Here is a 21894-nt window from a genome sequence, read left to right as displayed (position 1 = left end):
GAAGTGGGCTAGACATGTGGTAAGAATGAAGGAAGGAAGACTTCCAAAAAGGCATTTAATGCACAAATGCAGAGAAAGAAATCTGTGAAAAAGCAACGCTAAAAAATATCAAAGGCATAGGTTTTGGGCTGTAGAGCCATAGGAGAAAAGTGCACCATCCAAACCATAAGAAATACTAGTCGTCGAATAATTAATTTTATTAAATAAACCTGGATAAAAACTAAGAAAGAAAATACGACTTCTACGTGACATAAAAAGGTGCGTTTCATAACTCATTATGATGATGCTGCGAAGACTCTGATTGTTCAAGAAGTATGAATCCCCAGTACCAATTTTCATGCGCGTGTAAATAAGCATTCTGAAAAAAAGAACCATAAGCAACGAGAGTTAAGTAGCACTAACTCGGAGTGGTTCTCCCTAAAAAGGTTTTTCCAATCTTGCATTAAAATTAAAATTTCTCGCCTTTTCCATTATTCCTTTGTTTGCATGCTCTATTTAATTGTGGAGTATATGGTGTTGTAAAATCAAATAATGTTTTCCCCTTTTAATACCTCTTTCGAAATGATAATTAATATATTGATGTAAGAGTGAAATAATAATATTAATTAATAATTATCAAAATTATTTTGAAACTGCAGTTTTCGAACAATAATTTCATTTTATTAATAATAATAACTAAATATTTCCTTTGCTAAAATTTGAATTAACTTAACATTACCACTGGAACTAACAAGAGATCTAGAATATTCTAGAACAAGCAATTTCAACTAACACCAGACTTAGAACCAGCAACATTCGGATTTAGCCGTCTTAGGTCCATTACTACCATCTTTTAGTTAAATTTTTCTTATAGATAAACCCATCTACTAGCCAATCAGAGCGCGTAAAATAGCCGTTATCATGGTAATAATCCCTTAGATAGCTTAACCAGAAGATAACCAGAGTTAAAGTATCTGATAGCGTTATCTATCGGATAGCTTAAAAATTGGTTACTACCACTGCATTTATCTTATAGATACCGCTATCCAAGGGATAACTTTTAAAATATCTGTAACCCGTGGATTGGGTGTCGGATAAGTTGCTATCTAAGGGATAACTGCGGATACCTAACCTCAAATAGAATTTATACTGACGTATAAAATTTACTATTTCGGTTAAAATAAGAAAAGTAATATAAACTTAAATAAAAAAACTATTAATAATTAACATTAGATAAAATCATCATGGATAATTTCTTCGACATTGGAGATGAAGAACAAATTTTTGAAGAAATCAATTATTTCCTATAAGAAGCGAAAGGATAATAAGAAGTAGAGTTGACTATTTAAATATTCATTCAGATGTTGAATTTATGACGAGATTTCGTCTCTCGAAAAAAAGTTTTCATCACCTTTTGAATCAAATAGAAGATGTAATATAACCTCCATCCATGACGTAAGTATCGTTGATTGCTATTATTTAATGTAAAATTCATCAAAATGTTAGTAATAATGCTGTACCTCCTTCAAACCGTTTGTTGCTGACTCTTCGATTTTATGCAATAGGTAACATGTTGCTATCCATAGCAGATTTTGCAGGAGTCAGTGTACAATTGGCATCTTCAGTCGTTCATCATAACTATGCTAAATAATGTCCCTAGCGTATTTCAAAATGATCAGCAGAGTAATATACCATGTGTAAGAATGAAAGAACTGTATTATGAAATACAAAAACTAAATGTAAAGAAATCAGTGGGGTATGACCTAATTAATGGAGAAACATTGAAACATCTACCAAAACGGGCGATTACAAAACTATTACACTACTATAACTACTACTATACTATTAACTACTATAATTAATGCTGCTTTTAAACAGAAATACTTCCCAAGCATATGGAAAGTTGCTGAAATAATAATGATACCAAAACCTGGTAAACCCCCCACAGATGTTAAGAAGAAAAAGCCCTAATACCAACACATCAATTTGGGTTTCGGAATAAACATGCAACAATAGACCAAGTGCATAGAATAACGAATACTATCGAAATAGCAATGGAAGAAAATAAAGTCTGCTCTGCCGTATTTTTGGATGTTGCACAAGCTTTCGACAAAGTCTGGTTAGACGGTTTAAATTACAAACTAGACCAAATACTACCATCAACGTATAGTCAACTATTAAAATCATATCTTTCTGATCGATATTTTAGAGTAAAATACGAAAACGCTTATTCACCAATACATGAAATACGAGCCGGAGTTCCTCAAGGAAGTGTGCTTGGCCCAACATTGTACTTACTCTACACATTCGACCTTCCTCAGGTACCAGAAACTTTAACAGCTACATTCGCAGACGACACAGCGATCTTGGCTGTTGCAGAAAATGAAGTAGTTGCAGCAAATAAGTTACAATTGGCGTTAAATTCAATAGAAAACTGGACCAAACGATGGCTAATAAAACTAAATGCAAATAAATCGACATACATAAACTTTACTTACAAGAAAGTAAACTATGTCCCAGTACACATAAATGGCAATGCAATCGGCAAAATATCTTGGTATGACGCTGGATGTCAAACTCAAATAGAAACTCACGTCAAAAAAAAACGTGACGAACTTGATATCAAATTTAGACACCTATATTGGCTTATTGGCAGAAAATCAACGCTATCACTAAGAAACAAGTTGTTAATATACAAACAAGTATTAAAACCAAAATGGACATACGGAAGCCAACTGTGGGGTTGTACCTGCAAGACAAATGCAAGTCTGATTCAAAGATTCAAGAACAAAGTACTAAGGTCCCGTTAAGCGTACGGAGCGGCTGTATCTCAACAACGATAAGGCCTAGAGGTTTGGGAAAAAAATCTTTATAAGCAAAGTGGGCAAGAGAAATAGCTGGAAATTATTTTGAAGTTCGTAATTCGACCGCTAGGGGGCGTAACTGCCATAGAGAAACATAAAATTCCCGCTATCTCAGAAAGTTAGACGATGAGCTATAACTTTGACAACATCATTTAGTAGCTTGGATAATACCGCATCGCTTTTGTTTTGCAATATTTTTCATATCTGTCATAATAAGGGAGGGGGAGGCCAATGCGTTTTCAAATGTTTACATTTTAATATCTCCTGGACCATTCAACCGATTTGAATATTTTTGGTCTTGTTTGAAAGAGCATTTCATGCTCTTTTAAAAGATCGTTTCAGTAAGACCGCTTGGTTTAAAACAAATAAGCTAGAGGGCGTTATCTGCAGCGGTTACATATTTTTGTGATTTTTGAAAAAAAGTTAAACGGAACGGTACTATTTACTTCACAGACCGTTAATCACCATAAAATTTTCTAAATATTAGTGAAAACCGCATCTCGATATCTCCATCCATTCTCGAATTATAAAAGAAAATGTTAAAAATTCGTATATCTTAATCGGATCAAGTTACCTTAGGAAACAAATAAGAGATAACAAAAATTTTATTATCTAGAACCTTCCTTCACACTTTATCCAAGCTTAGAACTGCTTCAAAACTACTTTTGAGGCGTGTTGAAAAGTCAACGGATCAATGAAACATCAACAATGATAATAAAACAAAATAAACCGAAACACTTAGAATAACTTAAATTTTTGGCAAAAATAGCTCATCAATGTTCGAAATGTCTTACATAAACCTCGATGCATTTATTTAATCTAGTTTCGACGAAAAAAAGCGCTGCTAAGTCTCTTCCCTGGACACGTTTTTACTGGTATTTAGTGTTTTGTCATATTTTCCCTGGTTATTGGTTTTTCTTGAAAAGTCAGGTCGTTTAGTCTACCCAATAGATAAAGGGGTGAAAGCAATGTGGGTTTTGCTCGAACCAAGAATGCATATTATGCAAGTTTACATCAGCTTGTGGACAGATGCTTCATGCATCCATAGCATTTGTGATAAAAGGTTTGGATTTGCCCAAATCATATTTAAAAGTCAATGGTAATAGTTCAGTCTGTTATCATAATCGGTATCTGTTAAGACCTGATGTAAAACAACGTGGTGAAGATATTATTCTCTTGAGAACTCTTGCGGACAATTGTTTTCGGAGTTCCCAGATTATGTGGGATCACATTGCGCACCAATATGATTTACGAATTCATAGAGACGTCTGAATAGGCTACACGTTGGCAGTTTTCCGTAATCGCTAAGTCAATCTTAAAAACAATTCTAGAGAAAAATGTCTTTCTTTGTCGTAATTGCATTACACATTTTTGCCATGCGGTTGCATCGTATTCGAAACATTGAAAATAAATCATCATACGCTCTATCATACGCTTCTGCGTTAGTAAATGACATGTTTACAGTTACCATGGTTATGTGATTTGTTTTTCTCGATGAGGTAACTGGATCCGATTGATGGCACTCGAGTTTTTAACATTTTCTTCTATAACTCGAGAACGGGTGGCGATATCGAGATGCGGTTTTCACTAAAATTTAGCAAATTTTAAGGTGACTAAGGGTCTGTGAAGTAAATAGTATCGTTCCATTTAACTTTTCTTCAAAAATCACAAAAATATGTAATCGCTGCAGATAACGTCCTCTAGCTCATTTGTTTTAAAGCAGACGGTCTTACTGAAAATATCTTTAAAAAGAGCATAAAATGCTCTTTCAAACAACACCGAAAACATTCAAATCGGTTGAATGGTCTAGGAGATATTAAAATGTAAACATATGAAAACGCATTGGCCCCCCCCTCCCTTATTATGACAGATATGAGAAATATCGCAAAACAAAAGCGATGCGGTATTATCCAAGCTATTAAATGATGTTGTCAAAGTTATAGCTCATCGTCTAAGTTTCTGAGATAGCGGCAACTTTATGTTTCTCGATGGCAGTTACGCCCCCTAGTGGTCGAATTACAAACTTCAAAATAATTTCCAGCTATTTCTCTTGGTCACTTTGCTTATAAGGATTTTTTTCCCAAACCTCTAGGCCTTACCGTTCTAGAGATACAGCCGCTCCGTACGCTTAACGGGACAGCCTGTATAAGAAACACCGACCTCCATCGCGACTTGAAAGTAGCATCGGTGTCTTCAGAAATTGCATCATTTGCATGTAAACATGAGAAAAGAATGCACGATCATCCCAACATCGAGGCCATCCAGCTGTTCGATTGAAGTTCGGATGAAGAAGTTCGATTTAGTGAGCTAGTGCCCTAGTCGATTCAAACGCGAGCAATAGTGCGGAATTATAACAAAAACAATAATACCCAATACGTGTGTTCCGCGTATCGCAGTGTGCGCGTTTTTGTGTTTTGGTCTTAAAACGGTAAAAATATGACAATATTTATCTATATTATGGGAAAAGCAGACTGGACCACTGGGAAAAGCTGCAAAACATTATCTAGTTTAATTTAGTGTTAAAAATAAGTAACTAATTAGTATGTATTTACTAGGTGTTATACAATTGTACTATGTATAATATAGAAAAAAAAAAAAAAGTCGTTCATCATGTTAGTTGTGCCATTATTGTTTACCATCACATTTTAACATACAATAATACGAGATATACACACTTTTTGCATTCCTTGTCATGTAACTGCATCACTTTTTTTGTTTTCTATTACATTTTTATGTTTGATAACAAATTTGATGGTTTTTCTCAGTCTCTATTTCCAAATTTTAATTTTAAGGTTAGAACAGGTTAGGATATCGTCAAAATACCTAATGGTAGGTCTTTTGACCACATAGAGCTGTCAATTTAACCTAATAGACCAAAAAATCCCTAGATTCCTTGGTTATCTCAAGGATTTCTTAACTATGAGATAAATGGAGGTGGTAGTACGCACGACCCTGTTATCTACGAGATAAATTGTATCTTATAGATAGCTTAACTGACAGATAGCATTGGTTTGGTAGTTAAAAGACTAACGGCTAAATCCGAATGTTTCTAGTTCTTGGTCTAGTTTTAGTTCAATAAGAATTAACAATAATCTAGCGCTGAGTAACAGTTAAAACTAGAACTAACACTAGACCTAGAACTAGAAAGTGTCCGAATGCTTCTAGTCCTAGTCTAGTGTTAGTTCTAGTTTTATATCTTTAGAAATAATACCATATGTAGAACCAGCAACATTCATGCGCATGTAAAATAAAAAGATTTTTCCAATCTTGAATTAAAATTAAAATTTCTCGCCTTTCAATTATTCCTATATTTGCATGTTCTACTTAATTGTGGAGTATATAGTAAAATCAAATAATGTTTTCCCCTTTTAATACCTCTTTCGAAATGATATTAATATATTGATGTAAGAGTGAACGAATTATTAATTAATAAATTATCAAAATTATTTTGAAACTGCAGTTTTCAACAATAATTTCATTTTATTAATAATAATAACTAAATATCACCATTTCCTTTCCTGTTTCAAATTACATGTAAACACTGGTAATTTGTAAATAAATATTCATCGTTTTAATTCTTTGTTTATTATCCCAATTTAATATATAAAAGGCTATCAATTACTATTACATTCATTGTTGATAATTTAATAAATTATGAATACAAATATTTCCATTCATAATCATTTTCACCGAGGTTATAAATAAAATTACACATACTTTGTATGATAATTGTGGATCAACAAAATATGATTGATGGCGTAAAGAGCACTCAAAGTTTTGTACACAATTTATTAATTTCTATAACTTACCTCTCGCTCATTACTTCCATATGAAATACCCAAATTGGGCATCGCTCTCAAAATCGCAACGAGGGATTGAATTGTGTTACTATATACTACAGGTCGATATTGTTTGAAGTCTTCGCTTGTAAAACCACTTTCATGAATAATTCTGCAAAAAAAAAAAAAGAAATGGTCTTATTTTAAACATGAAACTTTTAAATCCCATTCTTAAGTGTCATCGCTAGTTTACCACCGAAAACTTTTTTAGTATATCAAAAGCACAACTTAAAACTTTTATAAATTCAAAAACAACTTTGTATTCTTTACATTAAGTATTTTACGCTCGACATTTCAAGTTTCGATGAAATCCTCTTAAAATGTACATTTATAGTCAGGGAAATAACGTTTTCTTTTGTAAGCTCTTTGACCTTGCCACTTCGTCATTTCGCAGCGATTAGAATTGTTTAATAATTATCGGGTTTATTGTGAAACGGAATTTCTCACCGAGTGTGTGGCTTTCGATAAATCATAAAATTGCAACGAAAAAGAAACGCGTATTAGTCATCGCGACAAACCATAAAAAAAAAATATGATGATGAAAGGATTGTTTACGGTTAATATCAATTAAGCCGTATCCTGATCGAAATAGAAACACTTTTAGCATACTGTGTGGGAGTAGAGGGGCGATGATAAGTACAAAAAAAAATCCAAAAATACGCTTAATAACATTCAACTGGAAAACATATGGAACCGTGGTTATCTAACATAATATCTACACAACAGTTATGCAATTAGCGAGTTTTATGGGCTTGTTGTGATTACTATCGGTATATAGACAATTTTCAACAACGAAAAGATTAAAATCGAAAGTAAAACGTAAATGAATTTGGACCATTAAAATTTTCATCGAAAATTAAATATATTAATTTGATTTAAAACAACATTGATTTTGCTCCAGAGGTGAAATATCTGGGTGTTATCTTAGACATCACACATTAGTTGCAAAATCAAAAAAGCAACGATTGTACTGACCCAGTGCCGAAGGGCTATTGGGAATACTTGGAGATTAAATCCGAAAGTTACAATGTGGATCTACACTTCTGTGATAAGACCCATGGTAGCTCACGGAGCCATAGTCTGGTGCTCAGCACTAAAACATGCATATAAAGCTACATTGCTGCATCAATTGCAACGACTGGCCTGCCTGCTAATCACAGGCGCTATGATATCTACACCTACGATTGCAATGGAGACTATGTTAAACGTGCTGCCCCTAGATATTTTTATCAGGGAGGTGGCCGTGATGGCATTGGTTCGGTTGCGATCAGTAAATGAAAAGCAGGTTGTTAAAATGGGAATAGTCCGGAGCAAGCTCTGGGGTGAGGCTGTTAGTAAACAACCCCTCCTTAAAGCTCGCACAGACTACATTACACCTACTTTCTTAGGCAAGCCACACTTTGGCATTGAAACGATACCCCAGAGCAACTCAAGCTCGGGCAAAACGCTGACCATCTACACTGATGGATCAAAGAAGGCTGGAGGTTCCGGAGCGGGAATCTTCTCGCACGATCTCCAGCTGCACCTTTCCACTTCGTTAGGATCGTATTGCACGACTGCTCAAGCCGAATTAATTGCTATAAATATCGGCAGAAACGTTGTAATCTGTACTGATAGCAGACAGGCTATGCTGGCGGTTGGCAGGCATCATACTGCATCATCGTTGGTGAAGTCCTGTCGGCAATCACTCGAAGAGGCTAACGTATACAACAACGTCACGATAAAATGGCGAAAAGGACACATCGGAATTAAAGGACATGATCATGCGGACAGGTTGGCGAAATGGGCGGCTAACAAGTCACCGATCTCCCCTGAACCGTTTGTACCACTAGCTGTTAATACAGCATCAAAACTGATAAACTCCATCTCCCACCGAGCTTTTTGCGATAGATGGGATGGGACAGCAGTAGGTCCCTTTGCTAAGAAAACTCTGCTCTACCCTGACCGGAAGACATCTACTCAGTTTCTGGGAAAATCGAAAAGTGACTTGAGGCTTCTCACCCTCTTCCTGACCGGACACTGCAGGTTACGTAAGCACATGTTTTACATGAAGCTGGCGAATACACCCCTCTGTAGAGGGTGTGAAATGGAAGACGAGACGGTAAGTCATATTGTTTGTGACTGTCCAAACCTCGTGTACTTAAGGGAATCTATTTTCGGAGTACCATGGCTCCAAATTTCGGATATAAGGAACATACCTTTCTGTTCTATATTAACGTTCATGAAAAGATTGGGCTGGTTTTCTGACCCTTGAATGAACAGTAAACTGTGGGGACGTACAAAGGGTCCGCTGGGGCCTAAGTGCTGTGAGTAACTCACCCCCACGTGAAACTACATACATACAACAACATTGATTTTTGTATTAATCTTAAATAATTTGGTGCTGAATAAGAACTAAAATTGGAATTAACTTAATACTATCAGTAGACGTAACGCTAGATCTAGAATAAGAAATATTCGGGTTTAGCCGTTAGTCTTTTAAGGCCCACTTTTACCATCCTCCTGATAAACTATCTAGGGGATAGTTGCCATGGTTACGGCGGTTTTAAGCACTCTCATTGGCTAAGAGCTGGATTTATCTATCGGATAAATTTATCAAGAGGTGGTGAAAGTGGGCCTAAGACGGCTAAATACGAATGTTGCTGGTTCTAGGTCTGGTGTTAGTTCTAATGATATAAAACTAGAAGTAACACTAGACCTAGAACTAGAAACACTCGCATTTAGCCGTCTTAAAAGACTAACGGCTAAACCCGATTGTTTCTAATTCTTGGTCTAGTTTTAGTTCAATAAGAATTAACAACAATCTAGCGCTGAATAACAATTAAAACTAGAACTAACACTAGAGCTATACTGAGGGAAATTATTCTTGACTTTCAAGAAAAATTTATTCTTGAATGTATTTCAAAAATATTTTTTTGTTTTAAGAATAGAAATATTATCGAATGAAGTACAGTAGAGCCCCGATTATCCGCGAGTGCCGTGAAATATTCTTTTCTTTTAAATTTAATTTGATTTTCGTTATATATCGAAATGTGTTCGTGGGTGCTCGTGTGTTTATGCGAATTGCGCTCGATATTGATCAGACGAACGTGTGTTTCGACTCATTTTAAAGCGTGTTTCGACTTGTCACACCGTCTACAGTCGTGTTTCTTTGTCGGTGGTTATTAGCAGATTATTAGTTTGTTCCTGAAATAAATAATGGCTGAAAAACGAAAGAAAGTTGTGTTAACGATTCCACAAAAAATAGAAATGATTTCTAAAATAGAAAATGGCGCATCAAGAAAGCAGATGTGTTTACAATTCGGGATTGGGGAAACAACAGTGCGAGATGTTTTAAAGCAAAAAGAAAAGTTATTGGCTTTTGCAACAGTTTCAAACAGTGTTTCTGGAATGAAAAAACGAAAAACAATGAAGAAATCCACGTACAGTGAACTTGACTCGGCATTAGCGGAGTGGCTAGCTCAAGAGCGAAGTGAAGGCACTCCTGTATCCGGTCCTAACATTGCAGCTAAAGCAAAAGTCTTCTTTGATTTGTTAGGACTGGAAGGAAATTTTGATGCGTCGTCCGGTTGGTTACATCGTTTTAAGAAACGTTATGGAATTAGGGAGATAGGTCTTCAATGGGAAAAGAGCGGTGATCAACAAGCAGCTGACGATTTTCAACGTGATTTTGAAAAGTTTGTAATGTCGGAAGATTTGTCACCAGAACAAATTTATAATGCTGATGAATCAGGGCTTTTTTGGAAGTGTCTTCCCACTCGCAGTTTAGCATTTGAAAGTGAACATAAAGCGGCAGGACACAAAAGTAGCAAGGAAAGAATCACAATCTTGCCATACAGCAATGCTGCAGGTACCCACAAACTGAAACTTCTTGTAATCGGTAAATCTAAGAAACCAAGGTCTTTTAAGGGGACAAGAGCAGACAATTTACCAGTCAATTATTTCAATCAAAAAAAATGTTGGATGAACCAGCAGATTTTTCAAGAATGGTTTGAAAAGATTTTTGTGCCTCAAGTACGTAAACACCTTGATTCAAAAAATTTACCAAGAAAGGCCGTTTTATTAATTGACAACGCGCCTTCACACCCTGCCGCAAGTGTTCTTAAATCTTCTGATGAACAAATTTTTGCAAAGTTTTTGCCCCCAAATGTTACTGCGCTCATACAGCCTATGGACCAGGGGGTCATTGCAATTGTGAAGAGGATATACAGAACAAAGTTGGTAAAAACAAAAATTGAAGAAGGTTACGATTTTAAGCAGCTATGGAAGATGTATACAATTTTGGATAGCATTTACGATATTGCGTTTGCATGGGATTGTATTAAACCGTCAACCCTCGTCAAATCGTGGAGAAAACTCTTTCCAAATATTGAAGTAAATGTCAACCAAAATATTGGTGAAGAACATAATGAAGATATGCCTATCGCTGCACTTATTGACTTAGTGACATCCGTTCCGGGAGGTGAGAATGTAAATCAAGAAGTGGATGGAATGTGACAAAAATGAGCCAGGGTTTGAACGACTATCTGACGTAGAAATAACAAACAAAGCAATGGGAGTGAACGAAGAAAACGAAGAAATTGAAAGTGAAGAAGGCGAGGTGCTTGCGCGGATGACACATGAAACTGCTTTGCAGCATGTAGACGGATTGCTTCAATATTTAGAGGAGCAAGACGACGCACATCTGGCAGAAAAACTTATGCTAAGGAACGTACAATCCAGAATAAAGAAAAGGTGCTTCCAAAGCAAGAAGCAAAAGCTAGTGACCGATTTTTTTAAAAAGATGTAACTGACAGTTTTTGTCTACAGTACAGTGATACAATACATATGTAATAGTCTTTATGGTGGATTATGTTTTGTGTTTCCACCTTATTTTTAGTCTTTTTTGGGTTATCCGCGATTTTATTATCCGCGGCGCCCTTGCCACCCAATTCCGCGGATAATCGGGGCTCTACTGTATATCACATTCTTAGCATCGAAGAGTATCAATTTTTTGTATCAAGAAATTCATTCTGGCGTCAATAATTTATAATACTCAAATGAAAAATTATACAAGATTGTTGTTACATGAATAAGTTTTTCTAAAAATACTAGACTCTACTAAAAATATCTCGATACGAAAATGGGTTGTTGACGCAACACTAAGATACTCTTTTTCAAGATTATTGATTTACTTTCACTAAGACTTCGTTTTCTTAAGTATCAAGAATATTTGTATATTTGCTTTGAGAATATATGGTTTTTCTTCATTCAACAAAATGATCTTCTTGTGGATATACAAGAATATGATAAGCTTGAGCCAAGAGTAATAATCTTCGTCCAAGAATATATTTCTCTTAGTGTAGAACTAGTGTTAGTTCTAGTTTTAATTGTTATTCAGTGCTAGATTGTTGTTAATTCTTATTGAAGTGAAACTAGACCAAGAACTAGAAACATTCGGGTTTAGCCGTGCGTGCCTTTTAGACAGCTAAATCCGAATGCTTTCAGTTCTAGGTCTAGTGTTAGTTTTAGTTTTATATTATTAGAACTAACACCAGACCTAGAACCAGCAACATTCAGATTTAGCCGTCTTAAAAGACTAACGGCTAAACCTGAACGTTTCCAGTTCTTGGTCAAGTTTTAGTTCAATAAGAAATAACAACAATTTAGCACTGAATAACAATTAAAACTAGAACTAACACTAGACGTAGAACTAGAAACATTCGGATGTAGCCGTACGCATTTCAAGACCCTAATAAACCCGAATGATTCTAGTTCTAGGTTTTGTGTTAGTTCTAGTGATAATGCTAGTATTAAATTAAAGCCCAATTGCTTCTAGTTCTAGGGCTAGTATTAGTTCTAGTTTTATATCCTTAGAACTAACACCAGAACTAGAACCAGCAACATTCGCGTTTAGCCGTCTTAAAAGACGCAGTGCTAAACCCGACTGTTTCTAGGTCCAAGTCTAGTGTTAGTTCTAATGATACAAAACTAGAACTAACACTAGACCTAGAACTAGAAGCATTCGAGTTTAGCCGTGAGTCTTTTAAGACGGCTAAATCCGAATGTTTCCAGTTCTAGTGTTAGTTATAGTTTTAGTTCAATGAAAATATACAACAACTTAGCACTAAATCTAATACTAGACCTAAAACTAGAAATATTTAGATTTGGCATTGAATCTTTTAAGACTGCTAAATCCGAATGTTTCTAGTCGTACATCTAGTATTAATTCTCGTATTAAAAGGTTACTACTTCCAAGAGATGCATAAGACAAAATTTGACGTTTATTTTAAATAGTTTAATAAATGTCTAAATGTCTATTTAGTACCATTCAATTTTTTATGACTATCGTTAACTTTACAACTCGTGATGATATGGACGTTCGATGGCAACATGGCATGTATAAATTTAACTTTTATACTTTAAAAAATGTTTCAATTTATCGCTGATATTGAGAAATAAATGTTAGGCGAGATCGTAAATAAATAAGATCGTAGCTGACCTAAACAACAGACTATTTCTCTGAAGAATCAATAAAACAATACTTACATATGCAAATTTAATGTTCGTTTGAGACTATATTATTTTTACACAGTTATATTACATAACGATCTCTTTGTGTAAGGGTTGAACTTCTCATGGCGATTAATAAACAACCCTAACCTCAAAAACCTGTAGAATGACAGATCAAAATATCAAATTTTAGTATTACCAACTTAAAATTTTTCCATGACACTTAAGTGTTTTTATTAAATATACAATAGTTAAAGTGGAAAATATTGAGTAAGTTCTAAAAATTAATTTAGTTTATTAATATATAAATAAAATTAATTGCTTTGACATTTTTGTATTGGATTCGTAAAAATGTCACGATTTACCAACTTCATAAAAATCTCCATTTGAAATGATCCAAAAAAAATTTATTTATTGTTCGACTTTAATAAAATAATGTTTTAGTTGAATGATTTCAGAGCCCAAAATAATAACTTTAGATTTCTTATCTTCTTATCAATTTCGAGGTAAAATTCTTTATTTTTGGAAACATACTGATTAATACATTTCTAAGTAACTTATTATGTTAGTAATAGTACAGTACAACAATAGTAACTTGGCAATGTAATCTAAGGGTTTTAGAGTATATTTGCAAATGTCCAAAGTTCATTTCATTTACTAGTGGAGAAGACGACGTATTTCACCGATATACACAACCGTAAATGGGAAATGAACGTTTTCAACAAAGTACAACAAAGTTACAGATTGTAGACATAGTCAGTTTCATGTTTTAGATCTATTTCTCTCCAGTGCCATGCTATCCTGAAACTATCTCGCCACCCTTACGTAATAGTGCTATGAATATTTCATGAACCGTTCAACGCTGCTGCTTAGTATTTTGAAATTCAATGTAAAACAATATACAGGCCGTTTCAAAAATCCAATAAAAAAAATAACACAAATAAATTACGTTTTACCATGAAATGGCATGTACATAAACAGAAACGTTCATAATTCTCTCATTAATTCATTAAGAAGAACTGTAATTCATAAATAAGTAAATCCATTCAATTTCAAAGTATGAATGTTATCGCAACGGACGCCGGCGTCTTCAAGCGAAAGAAACGAACCAAAAGATAACATAGTTGCTGTCTTCGTCGATTCAAAAAGAAAAGAATTAATAATAATAAAAGAAATGAAAAGTAGAGATGATATGATCTGGTCGTCGCAAATTGAACAGTATGACGCGGCGAGTTGTTCGTCTCATTTAGGAGGAACGTTTTTAAGTGGAACGTGGGGGGGTCACTCTTAATTGAACTTTATAAAATATTTACATCCAAAACTTCCTGTGCCGCAAAATGAATAGTCGTTCTCTCTCTTTGTGCGTATCGTATGATGCTTTAAAAGTCGTCCCGGAATGCCCTCATTAACGACTTTAATACTCGACCAGAATTCGTAAAGTGGAAGTTGTGCAAAGCGATTGTGGTATGTGGGATTATCGTTTTATAGGGCAATGATTATGGATATAAATTTATGAAAATGACATTTCTTTTAATTATCTCTTAAAAAATTCAATACTAATTCTAAAAATTCAATACTAATATTATTGCACGATGGCTCACTGCAAAATGCTGAATACTTGCTAATTGAAATTAAGATCGCATGCTTTTGGGCACGTTTTCCTGTCCACCAAATATAAATTACTTCGATCAGTTGGAGGATGTACTTGAGAGACAGACCTATAACTACGATAGTATCGTCCTTATGGGTGATTTCAACACATGCCTTTTGAAAAACGATTTGCGCTGCGAAAGACTTCACTTTATTACCTCCTCCCTAAATCTCTCGATTCTGCCTTCTCCACCTACTCATCACCTTCCAGCGTCGGATTCCCTTTTGGACCTTATTGTGACATCTTGCCCGGAGACTTTCTTATGGTCAACTGCCAGCTCCGCAGTTTTCTAATCACGACCTGATTTATTGCGCGCTTCAGGTCAGACGTTAACGGTACTCAAGTCGCACAATATCTACTCGTAACTACGCCCAAATCAACTACGAAACCGTCGACGCAAAAGTCGATTTTCTTAATACAGAATTGAAGAACTTATACGATCTTATGCGTAAGCGCAACGTGGCTAAGGTCCTTCTTCGCCGAAAGGCTTCCAATATTAATATAGAAAACTACCGCGTTCTACGGAACCTCTGTAACCACCGATGAAGAAATGCCAAAAAAACTTACATTTATCAGAAGTTATCTTACACAATATCAAAACGTGTTGGAGGACCATGCGTTCTTTTGGCGTAATTGAAACTCCTTCCTCCCATAGCTTTGATTGTAATTCGTTAGGTGCATATTTTGCCAATTCGCCCATTATTCTTGACGAATCAATCAAGAAATCAACATTGCTCACTATCAGTGGTTCTGCTCTCGTCAACTCTCGGTTTTCCTTCACCATGTTAGATGAGTGTCAGGTTCGGGACGCTCTTGCAAAAACGCGCTCTACAAGTGTTGGTGCTGACGAGGTTAGTGTTAGGCAACTCCTTCCCATCTTGGACATAATTACTCCACCATTACTTCATATCTTTAATATCTCCATAGAGTCTTCGACCTTTCCTGCAATTTGGAAACAGGCCTGCGTTGTTCCCATTCCTAAGATTAAGTGACCTACTCGCCTAAGTGATTTTCGGCCAATATCGATACTTTCATCAAGTGCAGGATTACCTTGATGACCATAAACTAATTACAGACTATCAATCTGGTTTCCGACCAGGCCACAGTACCACATCGGCACTCATCAAGGTTACTGATGATATTAAGTGTAACGGTGACGATCTGGTGTCGTCTCTGTCTGCTATGGGCTTTGCCCCTGAGTGCGTTACTTGGTTTAGGTCATACCTTTCTCAAGGTTCCTTTTGTGTGCGTGACAGACACTTCATCTTCTTCTTCTATGTTTCAAAGTCATAGTGGTGTGCCTCAAGGAAGTGTATTAGGTCCATGCATTTCATGCAATTATCACTTATATGCGTATGATCTTCAAATCTTTACATCAACAACTGTGAATGAGCTCCCGGTGTCCATGGCGCGGCTTAATGACGATCTGTCCAGGATACTTCACTGGTGTAAATGTTTTCGCCTGAGTTTGAATATTGCCAAGACACAAGCTATAGCATTCAGTTCAAGACCTTTACTTCCAAAATTTTACTCTTTCAATGATACGCAACTGATACTTGGTGACAATGTTATACATTTCACCAATATGGTCAAAAACTTGGGGGTGACAATGGACTCAGCGCTGTCTTGGCGGTGTCAAATTCAGTCTGTCTGTAGGAAGGTCTATCTTTTTTTCATTCTTTGCGTAAACTTGCTTGTTTCCTTCCCCTTGCTGTCCGTCGTAATCTTTGTTACTCATTAATACTGCCCCACATAGATAATGCTGATGCGGTATATCCCGACCTAGCAATTACAGCAAAAATTGCAGAACAATTCCCTACGTTTTATTTTTGACCTAGGTAAGTACGACCATGTGACGCAATATCGAAATCATCTTCGTATGTTGACTGTCGAAAAGCGCAGATCCTTCCATATACTATTATTATTATTATTGCTGCCGGGCCGAGGAGGGCGGCCCCTCTCGTTACCGCGACCTATAAGATCTATTGTAACTTTAGCCCTCCAAAGGTTTAGGGTAAATGTAGGTCCTTAATGAACCTTAGTATTGTCCTGAGGTCTTGAACCTTTATGTCGGTAGGTAACAGGGGAGTTTTACCGAAGACGTTGTGCCTTAGACGGCTTCTGGCGACGCAATTGGACAGTTTGACCTGTTGATCCCCAGCTTGTCCAATATGGAAGAGGTGGTATTTTAGGGGCACATGGCCGGTCAGGTAGCCTGAGAGCGTTCTTAGATCCCCTTTGCTGAGGCATAAAACCTCTTTGGTTTTGTTTTGCGACGGAGTTATCATACTCTTCGCTTGTCTGTGACCTGGAAGTTCTTTCCAGCGTAAGGCTATCTTTGAAGCCTCCCAGTTGTTGATTATTTGTTTTAGGTGGCTTTTTTGTAGTCCACATCCAGGTTGGGGTCCAATGAAGGGCGTGTTTGCTGCCTCTTTCCAGCTTGTCGGCCTTCTCATTGCCCTCAATGTTGCTGTGACCTGGAACCCACCATAGGGTAACATCATTGCCCCTAGCGAGTTCTCTCAGGTTGTTGGTGCACTCTCTGATCAGTGCGGAGCCACACGTGTAGGCCTGAATTTCCTTTAAGGCGGCCCGACTGTCTGTGAAAATGTTTATGGATGCACCTTTTTGTCCCTTCTGTAGGTTCAAAGCGGTGCAGAAGTTTATAGCAAGAACTTCTGCTTGGAAAATGGTTAAGTCCGAGCTGAGGGGCAATTTGATGTGGCTATCAAATTTCCATATACTAATTACATTATATAAAATACTTTCTTCTTTCATGTCGTCTCGTGGTCTGCTTACTAGAGCACAGTCTGATACCTTACTCATATTTCCCATTCATCGCACCGAGAGATATCATGGATCTTTCACTGTGCAGGTTATAAAGCTTTGGAATAGTTAACCCACGGATATACGCAACACTCGGAGTTTTCTAACATTTAAGGGATTATCTATTAACACTGCAATTATCTGAATCTAACTCTTGATGTCATGTTCTCTTCTCTCTTCTCTTTTCCTTTTTTTTTCTTTTCTCTTTTTTTTCCTCCTCTCTATCAACTGTACTCGTTGAGTTTCTTCTTTTTTTTTCCTTTTCCTCTGCTCTTTTTCTTCTTTTTACTTAAATGTTGAATTATTTAATAATGCTATATTGATTATTTTTTTTACATACATTGCTAGTTGGATCTTTTGGAAGACATCGCTCTTGGCGATAAAGTGACCTTTTGTCAACATACACTATTAATTAATTCATTTATGCATATGTTACTGTATGTTCAATCGCAAGTGTCTAGTTGCCGTTTAGTTTTTGTCTCGTTTTGCTCCAATTTACAAAATATTTTGCAGCAAAATAAGCACAGTGGTGACATTCGTTAAAATTTAAACGTTTTTACTGTTTAATGCAATAGATTTTCACAATGGAATTACACAAACAAAGGTACGTTAATATTATAGTTACTTGTTACATAGTAATATAACCTAAAATTAAAAAAATAAAATAGGTTTTATGAACAACTGTATAAACGAAGAAAAGACGTTGCCGATAACAACCGCGGCTTAACGAGAGAAAAATATAGTAGTCTCATTGAAGAAGTAAAAATTGCTAAGGCTGGTAAAAAAAAAGTCCAAGAATGCACTGGCTCTTAAAGCATTATGATGTGTTATCTGTTCAGGGGGTAGAAAAATTGATAGTGCCTCTTAACAATGATTTAATTGATGTAATATATTACGTCCATGACGACGAGTTGTTTAACATTCTTCAAGAACTACACACATCCACAGGTATGTTCTGTAATTGGAGTCATATATGGAGTAGGTAATAATAAAATCACTTTTTACTTGCAGGTCATGGTGGTAGAGATCGCATGATGAAAAAAACAAAGGAAAAATACAAGAATATAGTGCGTACTGAAATTTTATTGTTTATTAACTTGTGCGCTCCATGTCAAATGAAACAAAAAAGGGAAAAGAAGGGAATTATATCAAAACCGATGATCTTCAATGATCTGAATTCCAGATGTCAAGTAGACTTAATCGATTATCAGTCGCATGCAGATGGTAAATACAGATTTGTCCTGGTGTACCAGGATCACTTAACAAAATTTGTTATTCTGCGACCACTTGAAAGTAAACGCGCAGAAGAAGTCGCTTACCACCTTGTAGACATCTTTACCACTTTTGGGGCTCCTGTAGTTTGCAATCTGACAATGGACGCGAATTTTGCAATAGAATTATTGAAGAATTAAAAAGTTTGTGGCCTGAACTAAAACTGGTCCATGGAAAACCGCGTCACAGTCAAAGTCAGGGTAGCGTCGAACGCGCTAATCAAGACGTGGAGAACATGTTAACAACTTGGATGTTGGAAAACGAAACAGAGCATTGGAGTCAAGGTCTACGATTCATACAATTTATGAAGAATACATCTTTGCACTCTGGAATAAAAAGGGCTCCATATGAGGCCATGTCCAAAAATTGGATTAAAAACTTCTAATATTCCATTAGAAGCAATGGATAGCGTAACAACCGAAGAAGATCTGGAAAATGTGATTAATTCTATTCTGATTGAAAACACAGAAACCGTTCAACTGGAAACAGAGCAACCAGCGCTGGAAGGTGTTTCAACAGAAAAAGATTTAGAAGAAGTGGTTACGTTGGTTGTTACTGACAACACACAAACCAGACAATCCCAATTGTACCAAACAGCAACGACCGAAAATGTACCACTAGAAAATAACAATAACACTCAAACACTCTCGTATGAAATATGCGGTAGTTGTTTCAATCCCACTAATCGTGATGCCTCACATGCTGAGAGCACGTCCTTGGAAAATATTTGCAATTTTTGCAATAGAAACAGAAACATAGCAAATGTCAGAAAGGGCGCTTATGATGGATTACAAGCACAGGCAAAACGAATGAAATTAATATCAGATAGCACCCATCCAAAACCACAGATTGGATCAACTGTGAGGATTCCTGTTCCAGATGTCGATCGTGGCAGGGGAGATGCTCGGTCAGTTTTAGCGGTAGTGTTAGAAGCTACAGAAGATGGTTTTTACCGCTTGGGTACAAAACTAGGAGTCATTTCAAAATACTACAGTCGTTCAGAATTTAGTATATGTCCTGCTAACATTTTGAAAATTGAAGAAATCACCAAAGATAAGGAAGTTTCTCTTAGATCGGTGGCTACAAGTCAATCTACTGGGCATGGGCAAGGTTTCAAAAAATGTTACTGTAAGACTAAATGTCAGTCAAACAAATGTGCTTGTCGAAAAAATAATGTATTATGTAACTCAAAATGTCACAATAGTCTAACTTGTACAAATAAATAAAAAATTCATTTTTTCTTTGTTTAAAATATTACAGTATTCAAACCGACTAGTCCGTTTATTAAAGAATAAGCTTCTTACACATATAGACTAATAATTTCAGTCCATTTACATATGGACTAGTCCTTTTGTATACGGTCTTGTTTACATATATGGTCTGTAACACATACATATATATTAATTTTTCTCCTGTATAAGCTATGTGGCAATAAACTTATTATTATAAAAAATTGTTTTAAAAGGAGACTTGATGCTACTGAAAAATACAAAGTAAAATTTTAACAAAGATAAAAAAGGGGGTACAAAAGATAAAGGTAGTATTTTCTTCATTTTTTAATAATAAACTCTACACTACATATGCTATGGAGGGTGAGAGAGGGTTAGACTCTGCGCCTATTATTAGATAGACGCAGTTCACGGACATAAGTTCATCGCTACGCGCATACCAACCCCCTCTTGTTCGACGGGGGCGTGTTATTGCCACGTTGGTGGCAAAGACAGAGAAATTTGAGGGAGAGAGAAAGAAAATATGAGGAGGTTGCGATCAATAAACCATGGCACGGTCTGCGTAAAACCGTTCCGTTCAACGGGTTACAGGTTGCACTTCACCCTTTTGCCATATTCCGGACTCGGTCAACCTCGGAAACAACACCAACCAACCCCTCACTCATCGACCAAACTTAAAGCCGCAAAAGAGAAATTAAAGACAAAGTTTTTCTACTTCTTTACACCTTTTTTTTTTCGGTCTTTTGTACGATTTTATTTTTTTTTTTTACAAGTCAATATTATACCACCCAGTTGAACGATATACGTTGACGTATTTCAACTGGGATCGCTTTTATGATGCTGTAAAATGCCATCGACAGATGTATTTTACACAACTCGGTCTCTCTACTGAAAAGATCTAAAGTTGGACTCGTCGACGATTGAATACATCACCGACACCCAATAACAAACTCGTGCGGTTATTTTTATAATTTAATTATTAGAAATTTTCTTTTTCTTCTTCTTCTAATTCGATTTTTTATCCACTTGAAAAATCTCTTTACGTCATGTTATACTTAATACTAATGTATTTCAAGTGGTAGCCTCGCTTTCTCTTTAAAAAGAACCTTTTTCTATTTTCGTCGGTTATCTAAGCTGATTAAAAATCAACAAGCCCAAAAATATTATAAAATAGTCTACCTACGCTTTAATCATTTCTTTTTCGTTTTTATTACCATTTCATTCTTCGTTGCAACGGCTATAAATTTTCTCTAAATTTAAATTGGCTTTTCTGTCAACACCTTTTTCATATTTCCGTTTCGAAGAAAATTAGTTTACGTTCGATTTATCGTCACGATCGAGATTACTATGTGCTAAAGGATTTTTTACTTTTTGGACTTGTTTTTCAAATCGATTTATTGCAATTAAACTATAAATGATAATGTGTTACATTGAAAGTTTGTGATGATATAAAAACTGATGAGAAACCTAAAACTGATTGAAAATTTATCGTTTTAATGTTTATATATAGCGTGGGCGAGTTTGTATATTTCGTTTTCGAGAAAATATAGACTTATTTATAAATAAGTCCGGAGTAAAATCCTGGGCGAAATTCATTTTCTTGTTTACAATAATTACAACAACCCGTATTTTCTTCAAAAAGAAGTCTTTTTTTAATATTTACTTTGATTTTGTTAATTTTCTTGAAAAAAAAATTAAAAATTGAGATTTAAAATTGTTTACGCTTTTGATAGAGCCTCCTT

The 21894-nt window shown here is 35.7% G+C and overlaps 2 protein-coding genes across 4 annotated transcripts in view; both read right to left on the bottom strand.

Annotated features, from left to right (window-relative positions):
* LOC111420849 (shavenoid) overlaps positions 1–21894 on the bottom strand; it is a 372982-nt gene that overhangs the window by 40772 nt on the left and 310316 nt on the right. The gene's annotated exons all lie outside the window — the stretch shown is intronic.
* The window catches only part of LOC111416000 (G protein alpha o subunit), an 81407-nt gene that overhangs the window by 17315 nt on the left and 42198 nt on the right, over positions 1–21894 (bottom strand). For 2 of the 3 annotated variants that reach the window (XM_023047916.2, XM_023047917.2), the window contains one exon: positions 6653–6794. In XM_023047916.2, coding sequence (XP_022903684.1) covers positions 6653–6794 — 142 coding nt within the window. Of the gene's footprint in view, positions 1–6652; positions 6795–13210; positions 13300–21894 lie in introns of those variants that run through there. The other variant, XM_071198277.1, reaches the window with a different exon arrangement.

This window comes from Onthophagus taurus, chromosome 7 (assembly GCF_036711975.1).
Source record: "Onthophagus taurus isolate NC chromosome 7, IU_Otau_3.0, whole genome shotgun sequence".
Classification (NCBI taxonomy): domain Eukaryota; kingdom Metazoa; phylum Arthropoda; class Insecta; order Coleoptera; family Scarabaeidae; genus Onthophagus; species Onthophagus taurus.
The sequence above is the reverse complement of the archived record's forward strand: the minus strand, read 5'-3'. Positions and strand labels throughout refer to the sequence as shown.